Raw genomic sequence first — 25,057 nt, forward strand, 5'->3', positions numbered from 1 at the left:
GATGTCCACTCTCACCACCTGCACTCAACGTAGGACTGAAATACATAGCCAAAGAAATCAGACAACAAAAAGAAATAAAAAGAAATGCAAAGAAGTGTGGAAGAAATAAATCTCTCATGTTTCCAGGATAATATATATACCAAACCCTAAAGGCTCCACAATAAAAATGGTTCAGACCTATATGTGAATTCAGTGAAGTCTCAGGATCCAAAATCAATGTACGGAAATTTGTTTCATTTCCCAAGATTAAAAATGAAGCCACAATAAGAGAAATTAAGAAAACAATCTGATTTACAGTTGTGCTCAAAAGAATAACATTCCAAGAATAAATAACCAAACAGAAGAAAGACCTTTCCCTGAAAACCATAAAACACTGATGAAAGAAATTCAAGATGGTACAAAGAGATTTTTTTTAATTTTTTTTTTGAGACAGAGAAAGATAGAGCATGAGTGGGGGAGGGGCATAGAGAGAGGGGGACAGAGAATCCTCAACAGGCTCTTGGCTCAGAGCTGTCAGCACAGAGCCTGAAGTGGGGCTCTAACCCACAAACCATGAGATCATGACCTGAGCTGAAGTCAGATGCTTAACCAACTGAGCCACCCAGGCGTTCCAAGATTACACAAAGAGATAGAAAGACATTTGAGCTCATGGATCAGAAGAACAAATATGTTTGTAATGTCTATAGTCCCCAGGGCAATCTACTCATTTAATGCAATTCCTATCATTTTTCACAGAACTAGAACAATCGTAAAATTTCTATGGAACCATAAGAGACCACAAACAGACAAACACTCCTGAAAGAGAAAATCAAAGCTGGATGCATGGCAATTGCAGACTTCAAATTGTATTACTGGCACAAAAATAGACACACAGATCGAGGGAACAGAAGACATCCAAATGACTAACAGACACACGAAAAGACACTCAACATCACTCATCACCAGGGAAACACAAAGGAAACCACACAATGAGATATGAACTCACACCTGGCAGAAGGGATAAAATTAATAACACAGGCAAAAACAGATGTTGGCGAGGATGTGATGAAAGGAGAACCCTTGCACCTAGGTGGTTAGGTTCCTTAAGCGTCCAACTTTGGCTCAGGTCATGATCTTGCAGTTTAGGGTTCGAACCCTTTGTGAGGCTTGGTGCTGACAGTTCAGAGCCTGGAGCCTGCTGAGGATTCTGTGTCTCCCTCTCTCTCTGCCCCTCCTCCTCTTCCCCCTCTCAAAAATAAATAAAAACAATAAAAAAAGGAAGGGGAACACTTTAACACTGTTGGTAGGAATACAAACTGGTGTAGCCACTCTGAAGAACAGTATGGAGGTTCCTCAAAAAAATTAAAAATAAAACCACCCTATGACCAAACAATTGCACTACTAGGTATGTCTCCAAAGGATACAGGAGTGCTGCTTTAAAGGGGCACATGCACTCCAAATTTATAGCAGCCTTATTAACAATAACCAAAGTATGGAAAGAGCCCAAATGTCCATTTACTGATGAGTGGATAAAGAAGCTGTGGTACACACACACACTGGAATACTTCTAGGTGATGAAAAAGAAGGAAATCTTGCCATTTGCAACAGCATGGATGGAACCAGAGTATATTATGTTAAGTGAAATAAGTCAGTCAGAGAAAGACAAATATATATGAATTTACCCATGTGGAATTTAAGAAACACAACAGATGAACATAGAGGAAGGGAAGGAAAACGTAAGATAAAAATACAGAGGGGGGCAAACCAAAAGAGACTTTAAATACGGAGAACAAAGTGAAGGTTGCTGAAGGGTGTTGGGAGGGGGGATGGGCAAATGGGTGATGGGCATTAAGGAGGACATTTGTTGGGCTGAGCTCCCAGTGTTATGTGTAAGTGATGAGTCACTGGGTTCTCCTCCTGAAACCAAAATTACACTGTTAGCTAATCAACTTCAATTTAACTAAATGAGGTTTAAGAGATAGAGCAGAATAGAAAAACAGATGCACACACAAATAATGTTCTATTAGTCTTCAAGTAAGCAGGAAGGAATATCCAATATCTTTTCATGGTGCTGGGAAAAGGGGACAGCATCATGCAAAAGAATGAAAGTGAACCACTTCCTTACACCATACACATAAATAAGCACAAAATGGATGAAAACCCTAAATGTGAGACCTGAAACAAGAGAAATCCTACAACAGAACACAGGTAGTAACTTCTTTGACATCAGCCACAGCAACTTCTTTCAAGATATGTCTCCTGCAGAAAGAGAAACTAGAGCAAAAATAAACTCTTGGGACTATATCAAATAAAGAGCTTCTTCACAGTGAAGGAAACAACCAACACTAAAAAGCAACTTATGAAATGGGAGAAGATATTTGCAAAGGACATATCTAATAAGTTGCTGATACTCCAAATATGTAAAGAACTGATATAAAACAAACACCGTCCCTCCCCCCAAAATAATCCAGTTACAACCTGGGCAGAAGACATGAACAGACATTTCTCCAAAGAAGATATGCAGATGGCCAACAGGCACATGAGAAATGCTTATTTATTATGAGGGAAATGCAAATCAAAACCAAAGTGAGATACTACCTCACACCTGTCAGTATGGCAAAATTCAACAACAAAAGAAGCAGTGTTGACAAGGATGTGGAGAAAAGGAACTATTCTTGGGAATGCAAAGTGGTGGGGCCACTGTGGAAAACAATATGGAAGCTCCTCTAAAAGTTAAAAATACAAATACCTTATGATCCAACAGTAGCACTACTGGGTATTTACCCAAGCTATAAAAGAACACTGATTCAAAAGGATATATGCACCTGTGTATATATTGCATGATTTGAAATAGTGGAGATACGGAAGCAGCCCAAGTAGCCATCAATGAATGGATTATATATATATATATTCCATATATATAATGGAATAGTATTCAGCCATAAGAAGGAATGAAATCTTTCCATTTTCAAAGACATGGATGGAGCTACAGAGTATGATGCTAAGTGAAATAAATCAAAAAAAGACAAATACCATAAAATAATTTCACTCATATGTGGAATTGAAGACATACACAAGCAAAGGAAAAAATAAGAGAGAGAAAGAGAGCAACAGCTAGGAAACAAATTATTAACAATAGAGAACAATCTGACAGTACTAGAGGTGGATGGTGGGAGGTTGGTGAAATTGGTCATGGGGATTAAGAGGTGTACTTGTCATAATGAGCACAGGGTGATATTGTAGACCTGAAAGAAATATAGCTCTGCACATTAACTGACTGGATTTGTAGAAAAAAAAAAGGAAATACACTGAAAAAAAAGAAAATTAAATGAGGACCTATCCATTCATTTACTAGGTGAATTACATGAGAACTGAGTTATGGCACTCTTGCCATTCCTGCAGTGGGTTAAGAGCTACCTTGGAGTAAGTTACAGTGTCCTCTAAGGCACAGAGCACAGAGACTCCTCCTCATGTGGCCTCGTCCTGCTCCCTTGCATATAGAAATATTTAGCTGTAATTGTGCAAGCATTGAAGAAAAATCAGGATGAAAATAATCTACGGTTAGATAAAGGAGGCTTTGCAATGAATAACAGTGGGAAATAATCCATGCTTGCCATCGTGGGCCTGTACTTGTGACACTCTTGACCCACCTCAAATACAGGTTCATTTTGTGTGAATTTCTTTACCACCCATCCTTGCTCTGTGCCCACCACTATATCTTTATTACTGACCATGACAAACGTGACCTGTGCCATGTGGAGATAACTTCCAATGAGGAAGACAGAAGTGAAAGGGGGGGTCCATGGGGTAAGGAGGGATGGTAGACAATAGCAAAGGGTCATTTAAAATAGAGACCTGCACTTCAAAGGAAACTTCTCCCAAAAGGAAAATGTAGCACATAGGTCTTGTAAAAGGAATGAAGTAGAAATTTTGGAAAAGTATATATATATTGAACAAAAGCTGTGTGATAATGTCACCAGTGTATTTACTCCTAGAACAAAAAATTAAACCGGAATGGACCGGGTACTCTCTGGCAATTTGTCTCACCAAATTATAGCATGTTGGCAGAAAACTTCTAGGCCTCTTTAATTTTTCCGACAGCTTCTCTAATCCTGTGACAATGAAATCATTCTCTTTGGAAACTTCCATTGTGTCATCTTCCTTATAGACTTCCCCTTCTTTGTTTATGAAGCAGCTTAAGCAAATCCAGGTTACAGTTGCCAGTGGCTTTCTGTATCATTTGGAAAGACAACATAAGGAAAATGAAGAAACTAAAATCCTGTCATTCAAAGCTAATCACAGCCTGAACTATTTTTCGACATTTGAGCATTTTTTTCCACAAAGTGGAATCAATGTGAATTTGGTTATTTGGTTGGGTAAACTGTTTTGTTTTTGTTTTTGTTTTTGTTTTTATTTTATTTTCATTTTAACTGAGTAAATCCTACTCCATATCTTTAAATATCCATTCATATTGGTGTTCAAATTTTTTTCCTGTACTCCTCATAGGGAATAAATTTCACCTGCTCATAATGCCCTAAATAATACACAGAAATGACAAGTAACTATTGAAGGAGTGCTCTCTAAATTCTTCCTTCAAAAAATCATGAGAGCGTGGTGGCACCAGTTTATATTTCAATCCGCAGTGCAAGAGTGTTCTCCTTTCTCCATATCTCACCAACAACTGTTGTTTCTTATGTTGCTAATTATAGCCATTCTAACAGGTGTAATGTGGTATCGCATTATGGTTTTGCTTTGCATTCCCTAATGATGAGTGTTTGAGCATCTTTTCATGTGTCTATTAGCCATCTGGAAGTCTTCTTTGCAAAAGTGTCTCTTCATGTCTTCTGCCCATTTCATATCTGGGTGGTTTGTTTTTTGGGTGTTGTGTTTGATAAGTCATTTCTACATTTGGGATCTTAACCCTTTATCAGATATGATGATTGCAGAGGTCTTCTCCCATTTGGTAGGCTGCTTTGAGTTTTTTTCATTGTTTCCTTCACTGTGCAGAAGCTTTTGGTCTTCATGAGAGTATTACTCAGTCACCAAAAAGCATGGATTCTTGCCACTTGTAACTATGTGGATAGAACTAGAATGTATCACTCTAAGCAAAATGAGTCCATCTGAGAAAGACAAGGATAATATGACTTCACTCATATGTGGAATTTAACAAATGTGAAGGTGAGGAAGAGAAGAAACGATAGAGCTTAATGATAGAGAACAAACTTGGGGTTGATAGAGGGAGGTGGGAGAGATTGGGTGGACGAGTTATGGGTATTAAGGAGGGCACTTGTGATGAGCACTGTTATATGTAAGTGATGAATCACTGAATTCTAATTCTGAAACCAACATGTTAACTAACATTTAAATTTAAAAAAAGAGGAAATGTCTTAATAGCCACTCATTTTGTCATGGTCCATTAAAGGGTTTTGACACCATCATTTTTAAGGGGTATATCATGGTCCTGCTCCCAGAGGTTTTGTATCCTCTCTGAGGAGATGTGCCATTCAGGGCACTTAATGTCAAAATAGAGATAACACATGCCTACATGAATTACTTGTGCAAATCTCCAACCACTGTCTTTGGTTTCTAGAAGCAGACAGCTCACCATCAGAATCAAAGGTGATGGCAACTGAAATCATGGCAACAATGACCCTCCAGTAAGAGAGTTGAGGCCCCTCTCACTACTGAAACATGTGTGCCCTTATTTCTAATGCCCAACAAGGGGTCTAGTTTCAGGAGTTTGGTGAAATATTTTGGCTGGGTGAGAAATTACAACAAATCCATTGTCCTGTGTTCATTTTTCTAATGATGAGTGTAGCTGGATGCTTATCACTTACAGCCATTTCCAAAATGTAGCCACTGTTATCACTTCTGGGTGATCCTACTGAACACACTCTCTCCTAGACTTCCCCAGGGGACAAAGACAGTGATTCTTGTCTATTCACCAAACTTCAGTCCTTGTGAAACCACTAAACTGTTACTGACTTCCTTCTAGCCAACAGAACACAGTTGGAGTGATCCGTTTCAAGATTTCATGGGATAAATTCTGCCACTTTCTTCTTAGTCTTGTGTTTTCTCCATCTCTGTCTCTCCTCTCTCTCTCTCTCTCTCTCTCTCTGTCTCCCTCCCTCCCTCTGCTCTCTGTCCTCAATTGCTTTCTCTCTCCTCTACCCCTAAAATGGGGGATGACACACTACTCGGGACTACTGTATGAGACCCCTATACAGGAGAGAAAGAAACAAGTTCCCAGGTCAAAAGATTGAAACATGCTTTCAGTTCAAACTGAATTGTGACATTGCTCGTGTGAGTGAGCTTGGGTTACATTATCAGTCCGTTGAGTCTCCATTGGCAACACAGTCCTGGCTTCATAGAGACTTTGAGTCAGTGTCATGCAGCTGTGCTGTACCTGGATTGCTCTCTCATAAAAATCTGGAGCTATTAAATATTTGTAGCTTTAATATTCAAGGTATTTGGATAATATTGTTACAGAGGAATGCATAACTAACAGTCTACTTAGGTCCCAGCTCTGGTCTATTCTTTGCCTTCTTCCTTCCTCTCCCCTCCCAGGATCCCACAGACACATTTTCAACCTTTCGAATGTTTCTAATGGACAAACTCAATTCTGTCTCCTATTCTCTACACCAAAAATATCGTTTCCTGACACACTGCAGGCATGTGCAGTGTGGCTCCCTCTTGTCATTCTTACCTAAGCAAATGTCACCTCAGTGAGGCCTGTCATACCTTCCAGTGTCTCCCCACTCATCGTGTCCTAACAGCACACTCATTGTTTTCACGATTACAGATCTTGCCATTTTTTTCAAATATCTTGTTTTCATACCTTTGTTCATCTCCCCTCCAGCCAGACTGAGAGCAGCGGTCAGAATCAGGAACGACTGGCCTGTCCTCAGTGATAAGAAACCTTAGGCAAGTTCCCACTCTGGTGGTGTGCTGCCACACAGCAAGTAGTTTTTGATGTTGGGGAAGAAAGGTTCTTCTGTTACTGAGAACTTGGTGCCTGGCAGGACTGTGTTGACCCAGATGGTCACTGCCTGCTCTCTACTCACCTCCTGAAATACCTGAACTTCCTTCATCCTGAGATACTAATGGTTTGTCGGTGCAAAGTCCATACCTTGCAGAGATAAGGATAGAAAAAAGTCAACTCAATAAGTAAAAGACCAGAGTGCATTTCCTGGGTGTGAACCAGGAGCTAGACAAGAGCCCCTAAACCAACATTGTTCTATCACTGAAGGAAAGGAATGGAAAAGAGTGAAAGCCCTTTTGCACACAAGACTCTTAAGAGCAGATAAAGGATGCTCCCCTTAGATCTGGCCGACTTATGTTGGTGAGGACACCGACTTTGCCTCAGGAAAAGTGCTAGTGTGCTCATGTGAAGCTTTCTACAATTTTCCTCTGAGATGAAGACATTTGGCCCTTGGGGCATCCCTTCAGATTCCCTTGCTCTTTCATTAGTGAGGATTTCATTAGGGGACATTCACAGACATAATCTGGGAGGATTTTCTGATTTTAGTCACGGAGTTATGACTAGTTCCCTGTTGGAAAGGCAGAGTGGTATACTACAGCTGGTTGGCTTTTCTAGTCATATATTGTTAAGGTAGCACTCATGGAAAATACATAGATCTTGTCCTGAAAATCATTTAGATACTGTAACAACCTCCCATTTTACAGTTATTCATGTCTTTTCAAGATGCTTGAAAACTTGAGAGGATCTGAGGATCTGTCCGTGGCAAAACAAACACAAAAACAGGCCTGCATGGCCAGAAACCTGAGTTCTGTGTCACTCATGCAGAGATGAACAAGCATACAAGGAAAACTATCCTGGTGAAGAGCCAGGGGTCCCTTGGCCAAACATGTGTCACATTCACAATGACTAGACCAGAATCCCCGGTTGAGGACCCAGGATATGACTGTAAGACAATTACATGGAATGGACTGCAGGGAGGACTCAGAGTTAAAATAGAACAAAGGGGTGAAAATGGCTGGAGGGTGTGTCAGAGTTCAGCATCAGGGATAAAGATGTGATGTGACTAGCACAGTATTCCTCAGTTCTTTGATTCACTCAGGAAGGACAAACACCTGTGGGATTAGTCAAACGGTGATGTCCCCATGTTCCACCTGAAAGCTCCATCACCAAGAACCCTGCCCAGATTCTTCCTTCAGAAGCAGAGGGAAAGAACTGATGCTAAGTATGTGTCCTGCCATTGCCAACAGTACACAGGGCAGCAGTGATATACCTGTAGCCAAGATGTGCTCCTGGCTGATGGGCAATTGTTTGGAAACAGGTCTTGGTGCAGGATTCCACCCAAAGGTACTTTCTGTGCCAACCAGATCCTGGAACAATCTGCCTATAAGAAACGTGCATTTTGTCAAAAAGAAGAGATCTCCATTGGTCAAGGGAGGGAGTCGAACTGGATACCCATATGTGTACATACCTTGCCAGCTAAGCAACACCTTGTGCTCAGGGAGAGGAGAGACATGTTTCTTCTGGGATATTAGACCAATATACCTTCAATTTCCTCAGGATCTGACTGGGAAACTGGCAACATACATATAGCCATGGCTCCTAGACACGAATGGAGACCTAGCTAGAAAAGCAGCAATGGGATGTGCATGAATATTAGCAGTACTGCATCTCCCAGGGGAATTGCATCCATCAGCGAAAAAATATATTTTGTAATCAACTCTTGATGCAGACAGGAGGCCGGATCCTTTCCTAAAACTTCTGGCTCAGACTACACACAAGCATTCTTTACTGGGCACTTGCAGATGGTCTAGGATTGGTGATATCCACAAACTCTGATACCCAAACTGCAAGGCCCATTTGGCCACTCACCAGGGTGGTACCCAACTCAGAGCTTAATAGGAAATGATATGACTTTGAGACAAGGGCTTTGAAATGATTTCAGGGAGACCCTTGTTTCCAAGGAAGATAAATTATTTACGATTCTTATAATAAACTACTAAAAACCAAGAGCTCAGGGACAGGAGCATCAACTGCCCTCTGGGACATGAGAGAGAACCCTCCACTGGCTCAAGATCTGCCTGCAAATTCACTTCCCATCCTTGTAACTGGGCCATGTATGGGACAGTCACATAGACTCAGTGTGTAAATTGAGAATAAGAAAGAAAATAAAAAATGGGGAAAAATGACTAAAGGGAAATCAAAGCTGTGCTTTCAAATGACCATGGGGGAAAGTGAGAGAGGGTGAGTCTGACCTACCCTTCCTAATGTCCCACACAGGAGGTGGCATCCACGTTAAACTCGGGTTTAGCCTACACACAAGCCTTCCGCTGGGTACCTTCACACACCCTGAAAATTGGCAGAACCACATCATGCTGAAACCAAATTGGGTAGGGCCCAATAGAATACCTCTATTCCCATCACAAACACACCACCAACCTGCCAAGATGAAAGAAGAGGATATTATTGAGACACTGTACATGAATAATGTCCATGCAAACCCTCTTTAAACAATAGGGTGGCAATGGAGACACACACTGCCAGAGATCTTCACCACACCACACTACCAGAGATCTTCTCCACATGAGATTTGGAGAAAGTTGAGAAAAAAGTAGCCAACACAGACTCCTATCAAGCAGGTTTACACATGAGTCCTAGGTTCCTCTTGTGATCCCCACAAATCCAGTCACTCAGAGTCATAGCACCGACTTGCAAATGTGCAGTATGGACCAGCTCTTGTGACTTGTGGCACATGTTAAGCCAAAGGGGCCCTGGCATTTTGTTTTCAGGACTCCATGGGCATCCGGGGTCCTAGGCCATTCGAAGGGGTCCAGCCGAGAACTGTGTGTATGGGTGGTCGGCCAGATGCAATGGCGGGGGGTGGGGGGAGATGGCCTCCCTGCCCAGGGAACCGAAGTTTAACATGTCCCACCCAAACTGGTCACATTCTCATTGGATGGAAATGTTGAATGCACATTGGTCCAGGCTGGAGCCTTTCTCTCTCCATTACTGCCCTTCAGCCTGAGTCTTCGTCCAACCTTAGGAGCCACGGAGCAGGCACTCACTTCAGTGGGCACCAAGGGGTGGGTGTCGGGTTGCCACTCAGTCCCGAGCCCAGTGACAGCCATGAGCATCAGCTATCCCAAAGGAGAGGCTCCTATCGCTGAGTTTGGTGAATGGCAGTTTGTAACATGAGGTGAGGAAGTGAGCAAACTTGCCTCATTGCTCTGCCTGATGGAGGGGCCTTCCACCTGAAAGGCAGACCATTCACACAGGAGCAGGAGGCTCCAGAGGCTGGTCAGCACAGAAAGAGCCCTTTACAGGGAGAGGGCCCCAGTGCCCCTTTCCACACGTCAGAGGAAGACCTGGGGGCACCTGACTACACCACTGTCACTGTTCACTCCATTCAGGGATGGGAAAAGGAAGGGCAGCAATGTCCAGGGTTCTCTAGGCCCTTCTGAAGGAAGAAGGCAGGCCTCTTGCTGAAATGGCTCCCAGTTGTGGACGCTACATGGCACTGTTGCCTAAGGCTTCTGGTGTGTCCTCTTCTTCCCTCAGCCAGGTTGCCAGGAGCTGCTTCTGGACCCTCCCTTTGCCACATAATTCCCCTTTCAAACTCTGAAGAGCTCTGACCCTCTTTCTCCACCTTTACACATCTTTGGTTTCTTGTAGAAGCAAGATTCTTCCCATCATCCATTCAGAGTCATTGTCTCACGGTCATATCCTCTGCCTTTCACTTGGGAGTCTGATTCAGTCCTGGCTGGAGACTGTGGGAAAGATTTTGGCCACAGGACTCATTCCTCATCAATTTGTTGGGTTCCAGAAGTATGTGGTCACTCAGAGACCCAGGCCAATGGAAGGGTCCCCTCAAAGGGTGTTCGTTTGTCAGTTGGGCGAGAGAGATTTGGGTAGGGAGCTGGCCTTCTTCTGGGCCAAGGGCAAATGAAGTAAGACACCTCCTTTCCAAGTGGCTCCCAACTCCTACTGTGTATGCCAAACTTTGGACCCCCTTATGCCCATTGCCTTCACCTTGCTGCATTTCCGACCTTTTGTTTTCTCCCTGAGGAGCTATGGAGCTATCAGAAGCTCAGGGAGCTCAACCGGGTACGCATCAAACTCCCACTCTGCTCCTGTGCTCAGTGAGAGCCCTCAGGCTCTGAACTAACAAAGGAAAGATGGCCTTTATTCCCTGGAAGATTGGTGACTGGCCTGCTCTGGTATGGAAGGGGAAGGGGAGCCAGCTTGCTTCACTATCCTGGATGACTGCGTTGTGTTCCTTGTGAGAAGCAGACGGTTTGCCCATGAGCAGTACGGACAAGGTGAGGGTCAGCCCAGGGGAAGCCCTTTCCAGGAACAGGAGATGATTTCCTTGTTCCACACTCCTGAGTAAGAGCCAGCAGAACTAAATACCTAGCTCAGAAGTGGGGCCTCGATCAAATGACAGAACGTGTGGGAGGGACAGACATAGCCAGAAATCTCTGTCTCCTAAAATCAGAATGCAGGGCACCCAGGTGTATTCCTTCAGAGGGCTCCCATTGCCTAACCCACAAGCACTGCTTATTCTGGCTACAGCCAGGCTGGTAGGAGACTGTGCTGGGTACTTATTCTCAAAATCCTCCACATCCCATATGTGAGGAAGCACTCTGGCAGTCTGGGTCTCAAGCTCCACCACTTACCGTTGTCTTCAAAAGTGGTGCTGCATGGTGTTTATCAGAGCCAGTGCCTTTGAATAATGTCCTCTTTCAGCTTCGGTGTCCTTGTGGTTATGCTCTAGGTATTGCAATGGGTCCCCCTCTCGTTTTGGTTTCAGAATTATGTGACCATCCCCAAACCTAGGGTGTATGAAGGTTCCCAGGTGGAATGCTTGTGCTCGTGGTTAGTCTCAGCCAGAAGGTAGGGCAGTGGATGCTGCGTCACGTGTGCTTACCGGGTGAGGGAAGATGGATATCTCTTCTTCGATTTGACCGGGGGCCTTTTGAATGCAGAACTTTGACATCCCCTGGTAGTCGTTCTTATCCCATTTCTGCTTTTCTCTCTTGACCTCACTTCACACAGCAAGACCATGGGGCGACCATGTAAACAAGTGAGTTGCAAGGATGCACGTGTAGGTTCCAGAACATTCCTGAGTCTAGAGAGGGCTCTCAGAGTCCGATATCGCTGAAGAGACCTATACGTTCTGTCCGTGAGCCCTCAGTTCAGAGCAGGCTACTGTATCATGGGAATGGGTAGCCACATGGACCCCTGATCCTGATGGAGGGACATAGCCTCAGGCAGAGGAAGAGACAGGATGTGCCTGTGCAGCCTGCTCCATGACTTGACCAGAGAACTCAGTCTTTGGAATGTCTCCTGCACCAGGCCTTGTTCTCATCACACGATCCTCCCATGGAAGCACCTTCTTCATATCTCGGTGTCACTGGGGCCCTCTCTTGTGAGACGATGGGCAGAGAAGCACACAAAAGGCCACAGTTTCCCTCTACTTCTTGAGGAGGAATGTGGATCTCTTGTTCACAGGGCTCCGAGTGGCTCCCTTTGCACAATACCTGTAGCCAAATCCCACAAAAGGTCTTCTGATTTGTGAGCAAGCCAGCTTGCTAATATATCGTGCTCGTCAGTTTGTTCTAAATGTTATCCCATTCTCATCCTTAATGAAGAACCCTTGCCCTAGGCTGATCAAATCTCATGATACTGCTGTTTATATGTCAAGGTATGCCTTGGGCCCCATACGTTTCAGTCTTGCACAGTAATAGATCGGTCTTGCAAAAGTCCAGTGTGGACCAGCCCATGGGTCGTATGTTAGAGGTGGAGGTAAAGGGGCAGGCATATTTGTTTCAGGACTACATGAACATCCGGAGCATCAGGGCAAGGTAAGGGGTCCAGCCGAGATCTGTTTATGTGGAGGATGGGCCAGAGGTATTAGGCGCACGCTGGCCTCCATGCTGGGCCTAGGGGGGAAGGAAGTTTAACGTGTCTGGTCCACGTGGATCACATTCCCATTCGCTGGAAATGTTGCACACTTGGGTCCTGGCTGCAGCCATTCACTTTCCCTTAATGCCTTTCTGACTCGTTCTTTGTTCACCCTTATGAACCATGGAGCTGGCACTCACTCAGCAGGCACCATGGGGCACCTGGGTGGCGCAGTCGGTTAAGCATCTGACTTCAGCCAGGTCACGATCTCGAGGTCTGTGAGTTCGAGCCCCGCATCAGGCTCTGGGCTGATGACTCGAGCCTGGAGCCTGTTTCCGATTCTGTGTCTCCCTCTCTCTCTGCCCCTCCCCCGTTCATGCTCTCTCTCTATCCCAAAAATAAATAAAAACGTTGAAAAAAAAAAAAAGAAGGGCCACAGGTACTGGAATCTTGAAAAAGTGACTTCACTTCCTTGGTGATAGGCTTCAACAGAACTTAGAACTCTGGTAACCAGGTGCCCACATTCTAGAGATGGCCTGCTTTCCGGCTCACTTGCCCAGAGTCATTCTAGAGAACAAAATGTTCTGTTGCTGTATCCCCATTTTCAGGATATGTGGGCTTAAGAAAGCCCAGAGTGAGAAACCTTTATGTCACTGTAGACATCAGCTCAGCCCTCATCTCCGAAGCTGTTGGTCATTTGGCAGGAGGCGCTCACAGGTAACACAAGGCAGCTCAGGGCAGCCCACTGGACAGAGCATGCCTCAACTCTGATCCTGCCCAGAGCAGGCCCACACCTCTTGCCCCTCATTGTGTGTGTATGTGTGAGAGAGAGAGAGAGGGAGAGAGGGGGGGCGGAGGGGACAGAGGACGAGGGCTATGCCCTTCATGAGCAGAAGCAAGATGTCAGGTGTTGAAAGCCTAGCACATCTCTCATGTTCATACCCCAGGTCTTGGCAGGCAGGAGAAGATGATTTCTGGGGACCAAGTTCAACTACCTATATGTTAATTACGAGCCCTAGAGTTTCTTCTGGTTTCCTCCTTGCTGGGTGTCTTTACAGCTTCCCCTCTTAGCCTGTACTGTAGAGAACACAATTTCTAATGGGGGTGTCCCCTTGCGGCAATGTCCAGGGAGGACCCTAAGGTCTCTTGGCCCGACTACGGGGCACTGTACTTGCAGAGCTTCACCCAGGATATCTTTGAGGAGCTGGTCCATGGCTTCAACTACTGCAGCGCCCTAGATAAGTGTCAGGTGCAGAAGGATACCAAGAATCAGCGCTGCTCTGAGGTAAGAATGGGAAGAGGGTTTTTCACACCCAGGGCCTGCACATAAATATGGGGCCAAACCTGAGGCCCTCACATCATATTTCCACATGAGTGTCCCCACAGGCCCAACCACAAAATAATCTGAATAGCCAAACCTCTGCCACCAGCTATGTGGTAAGGTAGGAGGACACTCTTTACATATGTTGGAATGGTAGAGAATGCATGTATTGTGTATGTATTTTATTTTTTATATTTTGATAGAGAACATTTAATGTTTTTAATTAATCATTTTTATTTATTTTATTTATTTTTTTTACTTTTCATGAGGCCATGAGTATCTTTGCATTTTACTGCTGTTTTATTATTTTACCTACTTGCCCCAGATATCCTGGGTAGCACTCAGCTCCACTGTCCTTGCAGAACGTCTCCAAGCCCTTACATATCATCACACAAAACAGGGTGATTTAACACAAAATTAAGGGTGGGATGAAGCCATTCTATATGTTTCTGTAATGTCCTGTCTCTCAGAACACATTAAATTATTGTAGGCCCACCAAGTCATGAGCTGTGTTCTTATATGTCTTCATAATATTCCATAAAGGAGGTTGTGTGCCACTGTTTCAGCCTTTCAAGTCTGTTGGAACTTGACAGGATTCAATTCTGTTTTCATTTCAACAGTGATGCAGGGAAAATCTTAAGTGTCCTAAAAGAATGTTTTAGGTTGCTAGATCTGCCATAACATGGAAGCACAAATTGGGTGGAAGGACTTTGATGCCTCCTGGCTGAGATACCTGCCTCTGTCTTTTAAGAGTTTCACCCAGGAAATCTTTGATGAGCTGCTCTAAGGATTAAACTCCATCTCCCTTGACAAGCAGCAGGTGCATCAGTCCAGCAACAAGTGCTGGTATAGGGTCAGAACAGGTCCAGATTCATGTCCTTTCTCGGGACCCAGAGATGATCAGGGTAAGCCCGGAACCCAGACTACAATTGACTGGCTCCCTGGGGGCTGCTGAAGAAGGTGGTTTCCCCCAGAAACTTTCTCCCTATCAGGAACAGACCAAGCCTCATTAGCTTAGAGGAAATGCAGCCCATGCTTTTGACAATTCTCAGGACTAACCTATGTGATCTTGAGCAGCATTTGAAATTCTAACCCTCTGTGTTCTCATATCTACAGTAGGGGTGTTTGCTGATGACTCACTGGCATAATGCTCTTAATATAGGCTATTAAAAGAAGTGCTATTGTTGCTCAGCTAAGAGAATGCCTGGAAGTTACCAATGGTTTATCATTTCCCCCCTAAAACCAATTGCAATTTTAAGCCTAGAACCTTATTCTGTGTGGGCACTCAAGTCCCTTCTCTTTCACAAGTTCCCAAAGGGATGGGGGTCTCTGGTCTGAGAACCAGACCCTGATCTTCCTGGTAGTTCATGGCATTGAAGCTGACTACATGCCCCTCCTTGTCTACCCGGTGTTAAAAGGAATCAACCCTGTCCCTGGATGAGGCCTGTACAATGCTGAAGCTCAAGGAAGGCACAATGGAAAATTGTTTACAGTCCCTGCTACAATCACCTTTCCAGGATAGAAACACCTCAAACATCACAACCATTTTCTGCATATACCAGGTGTTCCCCATGGCCCAATTAGTCCTGGGACAGCAGTTCAAAAGGTGAGTGCCTGCCTCATACACAGCACAGGGGTGAGCCTCCCATTTACTACTTGTGTATCTTGGGAATGTTACTGCACCTCTATGAGCTTCACTTTCCTCTTCTGGAAGTGGGGTGGTAAGAGGATGAACCTCACAGTGTTAACTGTAGGAAATTATGGGAGAAAACATGGCATGGGCTTATCTGGTGCCTGGCTCTGTAGAAAGGGCTGCTGGACATGCTGAGTATCTTTAGGTTTAATAGTTCTCTCTCTCTCCAGTGAAGAAGCTCTCAACCTCAACCCTCACAGGCCTGTGGCACTTCTGAATTTAGAAAAGCACATGGAAAGCAGAAGTTTCCTGTTTGCAAAGGACTTCTGAGATTCTATCTAGCTGGGCTTGGTATTTTTCCTTTATATGGCCAGACTAGGGCTTGCTGGGGGAGAGGCAGAGGCACCCATGGCCCACCCAGTTATCTGAAAAGTACTGGTTGGGTTAATTCAATCAACAATATATGTTAATCACCTAGTAATGCAGGCACTTTTCTAGTCACTAAGATAATTCAGTGAATAAAGTAGACACAATGCCTTGGTGTCAAGTCTAGTCAGAGGGTAGGCAATCACTGTACACATCATAACCACTCATGTCCTTGGTTCATTATATGTGACATTTTCATGGCGTCCTCTGGGTATGAAAGGATTGTCCCTTATTTGACCATTATGACAGACTACAAGACCAAGTAAACATGAGTGGGTCTTCAGGTTCAGAAGGAGGGCCTCCTGCATCCACAGAGCAGCATAAGAGACTATAGGGGTTGTGGCTGGAGGAGGACTTCCAGAACCATGGAACTCACAGATCTCTTGATTTCCATAGGAGGGCTTATGTTTGGGGGCTTCCTGTGAAGAAACAAATGAGTCAAAGAGAGCTGTGGATGGGGCCCCAAAACTTCTGGGAAGCAGAGCACAGTCTGGGTTCAGTTGGTGCCCAAGAGACCCATCCCTTCCACTGTTCCATCTGGCTCTGCCTGCTTCTCTCCATATCTACCTCTGCTAACCACAGCAACTAGGGCCAAGAACAGAAGGTGTAGTGAGAAGACTGCTCATAAATCGGCCTCAAACGTAAGCCCTATTACTGGTCTGTACTGAGGATGGCGTTGACTATGCCCAAGGCCGTGGTGAGAAGAGTATCAGTGAAAAAACCAGACTCACACAGGTTTTCTGGATGACTAGGCCTTCCACTGCAAAGGCGGGGTTGGAAGTGGGCTGGGCCATCCTCTGGGATCCATAGAGAAATAATGATGCTGTGGGAGTACAGTGTGGAATAAAAGGCCAGGCCTCTGATGCTTCTCCACACATGACTCTTCCCAGCACCCTCTCTCCCATCTTGACTACATGGCCTGACCAGAAATTTCAGGATACCTGGCAGTCTCTGAATTTTACCAGTTTCAAAGTAAAGACAGCCTATGTGGATATGAAGCTGCATGACTGGGACCTGAAGAACCACACCGCCCTTATCCTGGTGCATCAGGAAACTCTGGAGCCCACTGAGGCAGAGTCAGATGGTAAAGGGGATTAAAATCTGGGAAGACTAACTGGGGTGGGGTTCATGGGCTGAATATTGTTTTGAAAGCAATGGTACCTGTCCTGTTTTTGGGAAGGCACCTGGAAAGTCAGTTATGTGGATGAACCTTTCTCTTTATCCTGATCCAGTGCCAGCCCCAAGGCTCCTTCCAGTTGCAGAGCCAGAAAAGGGGTCTACTATGGAACTAGAGACAGCACCAGTTATGTTTCAACCATCATCTCAAGTGTCAGAGCCAGCATCACCTCCATCAGCTGTTCCAGAACTGGAACAAGTGTTAACATATTCTTCAGCATATGTGCCAGGTCCACAGCTGCAATCAGCTCAATCATCAGCTTTACTTAGAATTTTAACTCCAGCTCTAAAAATAGAGACAGAGCCAACTCCAGCGCCAGAGCCTTCCTGCCACTGGCATGTAACCCCAAAGAACCAGCTGAATGAGGAGAAGCCCAGCCTCATGGACTTCCCTCCCAAGCTGGTGGCAGAGCAGCTAACGTACATAGATGCGGTAAGAAGCTGGGCTCTCAGGGCAGGACAGGGCAGGGCACTTTCTACATTTTTGCCGTCAGCTAACCCAGACCTGCCTTTCCCTGATGTGGACTACTAGAGTCCGGGTCCAAATTTCAGCTCGACCACTTATCAACCATGTTACCCTGCCAAGGTCCTTAAATCAAGCTTTCACTGTCCAGCTGCAAACTGTAGAGATAGGCACTGATAAGAATTGATGCAGAGTTACTGTGTAGATTAAATGAGCTTAGAACAGCTAGAAAAATGGGTAGGCCCTGGTCCTTCAGGTGGAGGAAGACAGCTCACTGGGTGCAGCCAAGTCCATGGGTCACCCACCCATCTTCCTTGGAGGCTTAACACCCTGTGCACTTATTAGGCATCTGACATGTACATAACTACAAGGGGAAACAGAGAAACCTGTGGTTGTAACTGTCATGGGGGAATGTGCATCGAAAGGAGAGTAGGACCAAAGGGAAAAACAGGTGGAGTGGAAAAGGCCCCCTTGTGAGGAGTCACATTGAACTGTCATCTAGAGGCTGGGGTTAGCAAGGATGACCAGGGTCCAAATTCTCTCCTTCCTTCCCTGTCAGTATTCACTCCTAGGTCTTCCTGTACTTGACTCCCTCAGTGAAAATAGAATGGAATGAAATCCAGGGATTCCAATCAGGCTCAGGCCACATTCTCAGCTTCAGGAACTAAAGCTCTGACCTGGTAACCTCCTACCTAGGACATTAATCCTGAATGTGAAGTGGCTGGCTGAACACCCCTCCCCTCCCCACCCCATTCTCTAGGAGCTGTTCAAGAAGGTGCTGCCTCATCAGTGCCTGGGGTCCATCTGGTCCAAGCGGAATAAGCCTGGTAATGAACACCTGGCACCCACAGTCTGTGCTACCGTCACCCAATTTAACAGTGTGGTCAACTGTGTCATCACCACCTGCCTTGGAAACCCAAGAATGATAGCCCAGGACAGGGCCATGGTGGTGGAGCACTGGATAAAGGTGGCCAAGGTATTTTATGGGAGGCCAAGATGAGTCACTCTTCTGAGCCTTGGAAACTGATATTTCCTTTATCAATTCTCAGGGTTGGAGTCCCTAGTCTAAGCCCTAGGGTCTGCACAGTCCCTAGGCTCTTCCCTCCAGGGACATGCTGACCTTTACTTGCATGTCCCAATGGTGGAACGCTCAGTTCCTACCTGGCTCCTTCCTTGGAATGAGCTAAAATCTTCCCTCTCCCCAGCAGTGTTACTCTTTGGGTCTTATATGTGCCCTTCTGCAGGCACCTGGATATCTGTCATCTTGGAGGGAAATTTTAAACTGAGGGAGGCTGATACTTTAGAGCAAATAGAACTCCTGCTACCCACATGACCACTCATTCTCTTCCCTCCCCAGGCCTGTCAAATCATGCGGAACTACTCTTCACTGCATGCCATCCTCTCTGCTCTGCAGAGTGCCTCAATTTACCGTCTGAAGAAGACATGGGAGAAAGTTTCCAGGTGAGTATGCCTCTCTCCATAGAAGGATCAGGGTGGATGAGGGATTTCCCATATGCACATCTTTTCCCCCTCAGTAACTGGGACCCTCCTGGGAGGCAGCAAACCCTGGCAATAGAACCTGGGCTGGTGCACAGGTCTATAACTCACCCTGGAGAATAGTCCACCCTGACTCCAGCTATAGAAATAGTTTTTCTTAAATATCACGCACTGAGTTGACCCAAATTAAATATTATCAAGTGCTTACTTTACAGCAACAAAACTCTCTGCCCAATTGAAACCACAACTGACTGAAACGGAGTTGCTCAATTAATATGGAAATGGTGGCACTGGATGACCCACGTGAGAGCTCCCTCCATGTCCTACAAACACCTTAGTTCTCAGAGGAATCCAGAGAAAACCCTAATACTGGGAGTTTGACTTTTTGGAGTACTCAAATAAGAGGGACTTACATTCAAGCCACATTATTCCTATAATTTTTTCTGCCTTCTTTTCCTCTATTCAGGAAGAGCTTTCAAAAATTTAAAAAGCTGTGCACTGAAGATAACCCACAGAGAAGGGAACTGCTTCTGAAGGTATCATGGGAGGAGGAGGTTTGGGAAGAGAGAGGGTGGGGCCTGAGGGAACAGGGTCTTGAGTGGATGAAGAAAGACTGCTGTGTAGGGGAATGACATGAAGCATTCCTTGGGGAGGCGAAGCCTTTGGTATGAATATGGTTACAGTTTGGGGTGAAGATTCCATTGGGCGTGGAGCAAGTAGGTGCTGTTCAACCAGATGCTATAGACACCCTGTCTCTCCATATTAACAGCTAGTCCAGATGGGGACCTGTATACAGCTTGAGAGCCCAGAGGACAGCCCTCTGCTCAGTAGTGGGGTTGGGATGGATGGAGGGAAACAATAATGATAGTAATAGGACACTGAGTCCTCAGAAGACCATGTGACGTAGGTGGTGTTCTCACTTTTCTCAATGAGAAAACAAGCTCAGGAAGGCCAGGCTGCAAGTTCAAGGTCACACATGGAGTGAATGTTGGAGCTGAGATTGTGCTAGAATCACTCACAGCATGCTTAAGGATAATGTAGCATTGGTACCAGCTGACTTGGGTCAGATGTCCAGGGTCTCAAGTCAAAGATGGTGGGGGCGGGGGGAGTGGACTGAGGATATTATGGTCTCAATGAACTTGTCCTTGACCCTGCAGGAGCGGCCATCTAAATGGGCCACCCTGGTGATGAGCCTCCAGAGAGCCCAGAAAAGGCTGCAGAAGAAGGTGGGTGTTCCTGGGGAATAGAGCCTCCAGAGTGAGAGGAGAAGGGCTCCTCTCTGACAGCTGGAGGCCTCCATATCAAGACAGGTGGACCTTTCTACTCCAGCTCCTCCTCTTGTTGCCACAGCTTCCAAAACTCTTATTTTAAAGTGACTAGGAGGAGGGTCTATCCAGCTGGATGCAGAATGGATTTGTGGGTGGGGAGGGGCCTAGGACTACATACAATTTGATTTTCTAAAAGCAGGCCCTAGTGGTGATTAGGAGAAGTCTGATATCCTTGGAGGGTGAGGGTAAGGGGGAATTGAGAGGCGGCTGCTAGGGATCCTAGGCTGCTCCATGTGAGAACCTGGGGTGGACCAGGAGGCTAAAGCATTTTCAAGGGAGGGTCCCTGTGTGCACCTGAGAGCAGGGACTCATCCCACCCCTACCCCAATGACACAGGGTGTTGTCCCCTTCCTTGGCACTTTCCTCACTGACATGGTGATGCTGGACACTGCAATGAAGGACTATCTGAAGGTGAGTGAACCTCTAGATTGTGTAGGAGGGCCCAGAATCCTGAGGTTTGGGAGTGGAGAACCCCTGTAATGAGTCCTGAGACCTCAGGACTTGGCAAACCTCCCCTCATGAGAGCTTCACAGCTACCCCTGTGAGCTAGAGTTTCTCATCTCAATGATGAGTGAAGGGAGTTTGCACTTATGACACTGGTCCTGGTGCCCAAGACTGTCTGAATGCAAAGCTGCATGAAGTTTGAGTTGACCTCAGCCTCTCCCTCTCAGGCTGCTTATGGGGGGAGAGCAAAGTCAGGCACCTCCACATCGGCAAGCACTTACATAGCCTAACAGCCCCCTCCCCCCAGAGGTTTCAGCCTCCCCTTCTGTCATCAGAGAGGGTTGTGCTATAAGGTGCTTGACTGTCTACCCCATGTCGTCCTTTCTCTGGACCCCAGAGCCTGGCTTATATCCCAGTCCTGTTATCTGTGTATGGACAGTCTTCTCATGTGTCCTGGCACGAGAACAACATGAGAAAGGATGGGTATAAGGAACAAGCAATAACAAGGGGCTCTTTCTGATGGACTTTGGCTATTTGCTTTCTAGGGAGATGAGATCAACCATAAGAAAAAAACTAAGGTGAGCACTTGTGGCACTTCCTATTAGGGAAGTGTAGGGGAGTGGATACCAGAGATGGCCCTGGGAAGAATATTTCTTGGCTGCATCCCCTCCATCACACATTTACTGGAATAGTTTGATAATGAAAAAGTGTAAGACCCATCCATCTGGTAAGTGAAGTCAGGGGAGTGGCCTCAGGGATAACTTCCTGCAGGAGGAGGGGCTATTTATACTCACCTCTGAGAACAGGTTGAGACTGGATGAATTTTCAGGGAAGGAAGGCTGCCACATGTGCAAAGACCTAGGACTGGTCCCCTATCCCACTGCTCAACCCACCCAGGCTCTGTGTGCATCCTGTTCTTCTCTTGGCCTAGGAATACAAAGTGATGAAAGAGATCATGCTCCTCCAGGTGGCTGCAGATAACTACACTCTAGAACCGAAGGAGGAGTTTAGAGCCTGGTTCCAGGCTGTGGAGCGACTCAGTGAGGATGAGAGGTGAGGCCCATCAGGAGCTAGGCAAAGGCGTGGACTCTTTCTGGTGGCCACTCTAGGGATCCTGCATCCATGGCTCCCTGGGCAGCCTCAAGCCTTGTTTCCTTGTGATCACTGGAACATCAGACTCTAGCTACTGGGAAAACCCTGGGAGAGACACCTGAATTGTAGCTCCTGGTCGACTCACAGGTGTCATTCTCTCTTTAGCTACATCCTGTCCTGCCAGCTGGAGCCCCAATCCTAGCTGACCAGTGAAACTCAAGAACAAGAAGAATTGGCCACAATCAAGCTCAGGACTGAGTCCAGTGATAGTGCAACCTTTCCTCAGCAGCTTGGACACTTGCTGTGATGAACCCCATCTCCTTGACACTTCTTCCTCCCATCTATTTACCTACTTGGAGTGGCAATATTTATCTTAAATAGTAAAAGCTAGATTTGAATATTATTATATTAAAGCCTTCTTTTATAGCCCAAGAGTTTGGTTTGGTTCTATTACTTCCTACAGCAATTTAAATGGTGTACAGACTCTCATATTCTTTCTTGAACTAAGAAATCTTGCAGAGTCATCAGCTATTGTATGTGGGAGGAAGGAGAAGAGCCAGCCCTCCTCCCAAATTCCTCTTACTCAGAGAACAGGTTAATTTCAGTATAATGAATTTGGGTAAAAAGAAGAGACAGCCCCTCAGAATTACTGAGATTTAGAGGTTGAAGTTACTTTCACAGGAATGGCAGCAACCATTGAAATTGGATGTCCTTAAGTGTAACAATTTCCAGGACTACTACCTGCCCCAGGACAGTGGCTGCTTTCTACACTTTAAAGGAAAAGGTTTGTTTCCTGCTTCTTTTATTGAGGTGTTGTTTTTTGTTTTGGAGGGTTTTTTTTTTACCAAATATTTGAAACTAAGTTTTCTAGTTCAAACTCTGGAGTTGCATTAGCAAAAAACATGTAAAGAGGTCAAACCCTACATGTGGAAAGGATAAGGACAGGAGAAGGTAATTTGCAAATTGACTAAGGGCAGGCAGGACTTTCCATTATCATTCTTCCTCTAGGCGCTCCATGTTAACACTTTACCTAGATTTAAATCCTCCAGGGATCCTTTTCAATGACCTCTGAATCCCCTCCCCTGCTTGCTTTGTATTTGGGGAAAAGATGTGTGATGTGCTTTTATGGCCACAGCTGCTGAACATGGTCCCATAAACATCTATGCTAAGAGCTAGGATGTCTAGCATTCCTGCATTTCCTGATGCAGCTTTTTTTTTATGTTAGTTAACATACAGTGTAGTCTTGGTTTCAGGAGTAAAACCCAGTGAATCATCTCTTACATTTGATACCCAGTGCTCATCCTGAAAAGTGCCTGCCTTAATGCCCATCACTGATTTAGCTCACCTTCAAACCCACTGTCACCCTTAACCCTCAGTTTGTTCTTTGTATTTAAGAGTCTCTTATAGTTTGCCTACCTCTCTGTTTTTATCTTATTTTTCCTTCCCTTCCCCTATGTTCATCTGTTAAGTTTCTCAAATTCCATATATGAGTGAAATCATATAATATCTGTCTTTCTCTGACTGACTTATTTTGCTTAACATAATACCCTCCATTTCCATCTATATTGTTGCAAATGACAATATTTCATTCTTTTTTATTGCCAAGTAGAATTCTATTGTGTGTGTCTGTATGTGTGTGTGTGTCCCACATCTTTTTGTTTTAGTGTTTATTTTTGAGAGACAGAGTGTGAGTGGGGGAAGGGCAGAGAGAGAGGGAGACACAGAACATGAAGCAGACCCCAGGCTCTGAATTGTCAGGACAGAGCCCGATGTGGAGCTCCAACTTACAAACCGTGAGATCATGATCTGAGCCAAAAGTGGGAGTTTCACCAACTGAGCCACCCAGGCGCCCATTTTATATTAGTACATCTTCTTAATCCATTCATCAGTTGATAAGTTCATGGACATTTGGATTTTTTCCATAATTTGAATATTGTTCATGGCTCTGCTATAAACATCAGGGTGCCTGTGCCCTTTCAAATCAGCATTCCTGTATCCTTTGCATAACTTCCTAATAGTGAAATTGCTGAGTTGTAGGGTACTTCTATTTTTAATTTTTTGAAGAATCTTCATACTGTTTTACAGAGTGACTGCACCAGTTTTCATTCCCACCAACAGTGCAATAGGGTTCCCCATTCTCCACATCTTTGCCAAATCTGTTGTTTCCTGAGTTGTCAATTTTTGCCATTATGACACGTGTGAGGTTGTATCTCATTGTGGTTTTGATTTGTATTTCCCTGATGAGGAATGATGTTGAGCATCTATTCATGTGCCATCTGGATGCCTTTTGGAAAAGTGTCTATTCATGTTTTCTGCCCATTTCTTCACCGGATTATTTGTTTTTTGGGTGTTGAGTTTGGTAGGTGTTTTATAGAGTTTGGATACCAATCGTTTATCTTATATGTCATTTGAAAATATCTTCTCCCATCCCTCAATTGCCTTTTAGTTTTATTGATTACTTACTTTGCTGTGCAGAAGCTTTCTATCTTGCTTGATGACGTCCCAATAGTTACTTTTTGTTTCGTTTCTCTTGCCTTTGGAGACATGTCAAGTAAGAAGTTGCTGCATCTGAGGTCAAAGAGGTTGCTGCCTGTTTTCTCCTGTACAATTTTGATGGTTTAATGTCTCACATGCACTTTGAATTTATTTTTGTGTAAATTGGAAGTGGTTCGGGTTCATTCTTCTGCATTTTGATGTCCAGTTCTCCCAGCACCACTTTATAAAGATACCGTCTTTTTTCCATTGGATGCTCTTTCCTGCTTTGTTGCAAATTAGTTGGCCATATACTGTGGGTCCATTTATGGGTTCTCTATCT

General features: G+C 45.0%; 1 protein-coding gene across 1 annotated transcript; it reads left to right on the forward strand.

Annotated features, from left to right (window-relative positions):
- Window positions 1-13,393: 13,393 nt before the first annotated feature.
- Window positions 13,394-22,674, forward strand: LOC122497556 (ral guanine nucleotide dissociation stimulator-like). Its single transcript, XM_043604752.1, has 13 exons — window positions 13,394-13,579; window positions 14,040-14,147; window positions 15,602-15,789; window positions 17,133-17,326; window positions 17,475-17,851; window positions 18,642-18,857; window positions 19,239-19,342; window positions 19,845-19,914; window positions 20,536-20,604; window positions 21,043-21,117; window positions 21,696-21,728; window positions 22,082-22,203; window positions 22,408-22,674. Exons 1-13 carry the CDS (start codon window positions 13,394-13,396, stop codon window positions 22,442-22,444), a joined length of 1,779 nt encoding a protein of 592 aa, XP_043460687.1. The 3' UTR covers window positions 22,445-22,674.
- The last annotated feature ends 2,383 nt before the right edge of the window (window positions 22,675-25,057 follow it).

The sequence above is a fragment of the Prionailurus bengalensis genome, chromosome A3 (genome assembly GCF_016509475.1).
Source record: "Prionailurus bengalensis isolate Pbe53 chromosome A3, Fcat_Pben_1.1_paternal_pri, whole genome shotgun sequence".
NCBI classification, from domain to species: Eukaryota; Metazoa; Chordata; class Mammalia; order Carnivora; family Felidae; genus Prionailurus; species Prionailurus bengalensis.

What these genes read in the sequence shown, in the direction of transcription:
- LOC122497556 (XM_043604752.1), top strand. Translation starts at nt 13,394, where the DNA reads ATGGCCTGCTTTCCGGCTCACTTGCCCAGAGTCATTCTAGAGAACAAA. An exon ending in AGAATCAGCGCTGCTCTGAG is followed by an intron (nt 14,148 to 15,601) that starts GTAAGAATGGGA and finishes CGGTGTTAAAAG; the next exon opens with GAATCAACCCTGTCCCTGGA. An exon ending in CTGGGACAGCAGTTCAAAAG is followed by an intron (nt 15,790 to 17,132) that starts GTGAGTGCCTGC and finishes GACTCTTCCCAG; the next exon opens with CACCCTCTCTCCCATCTTGA.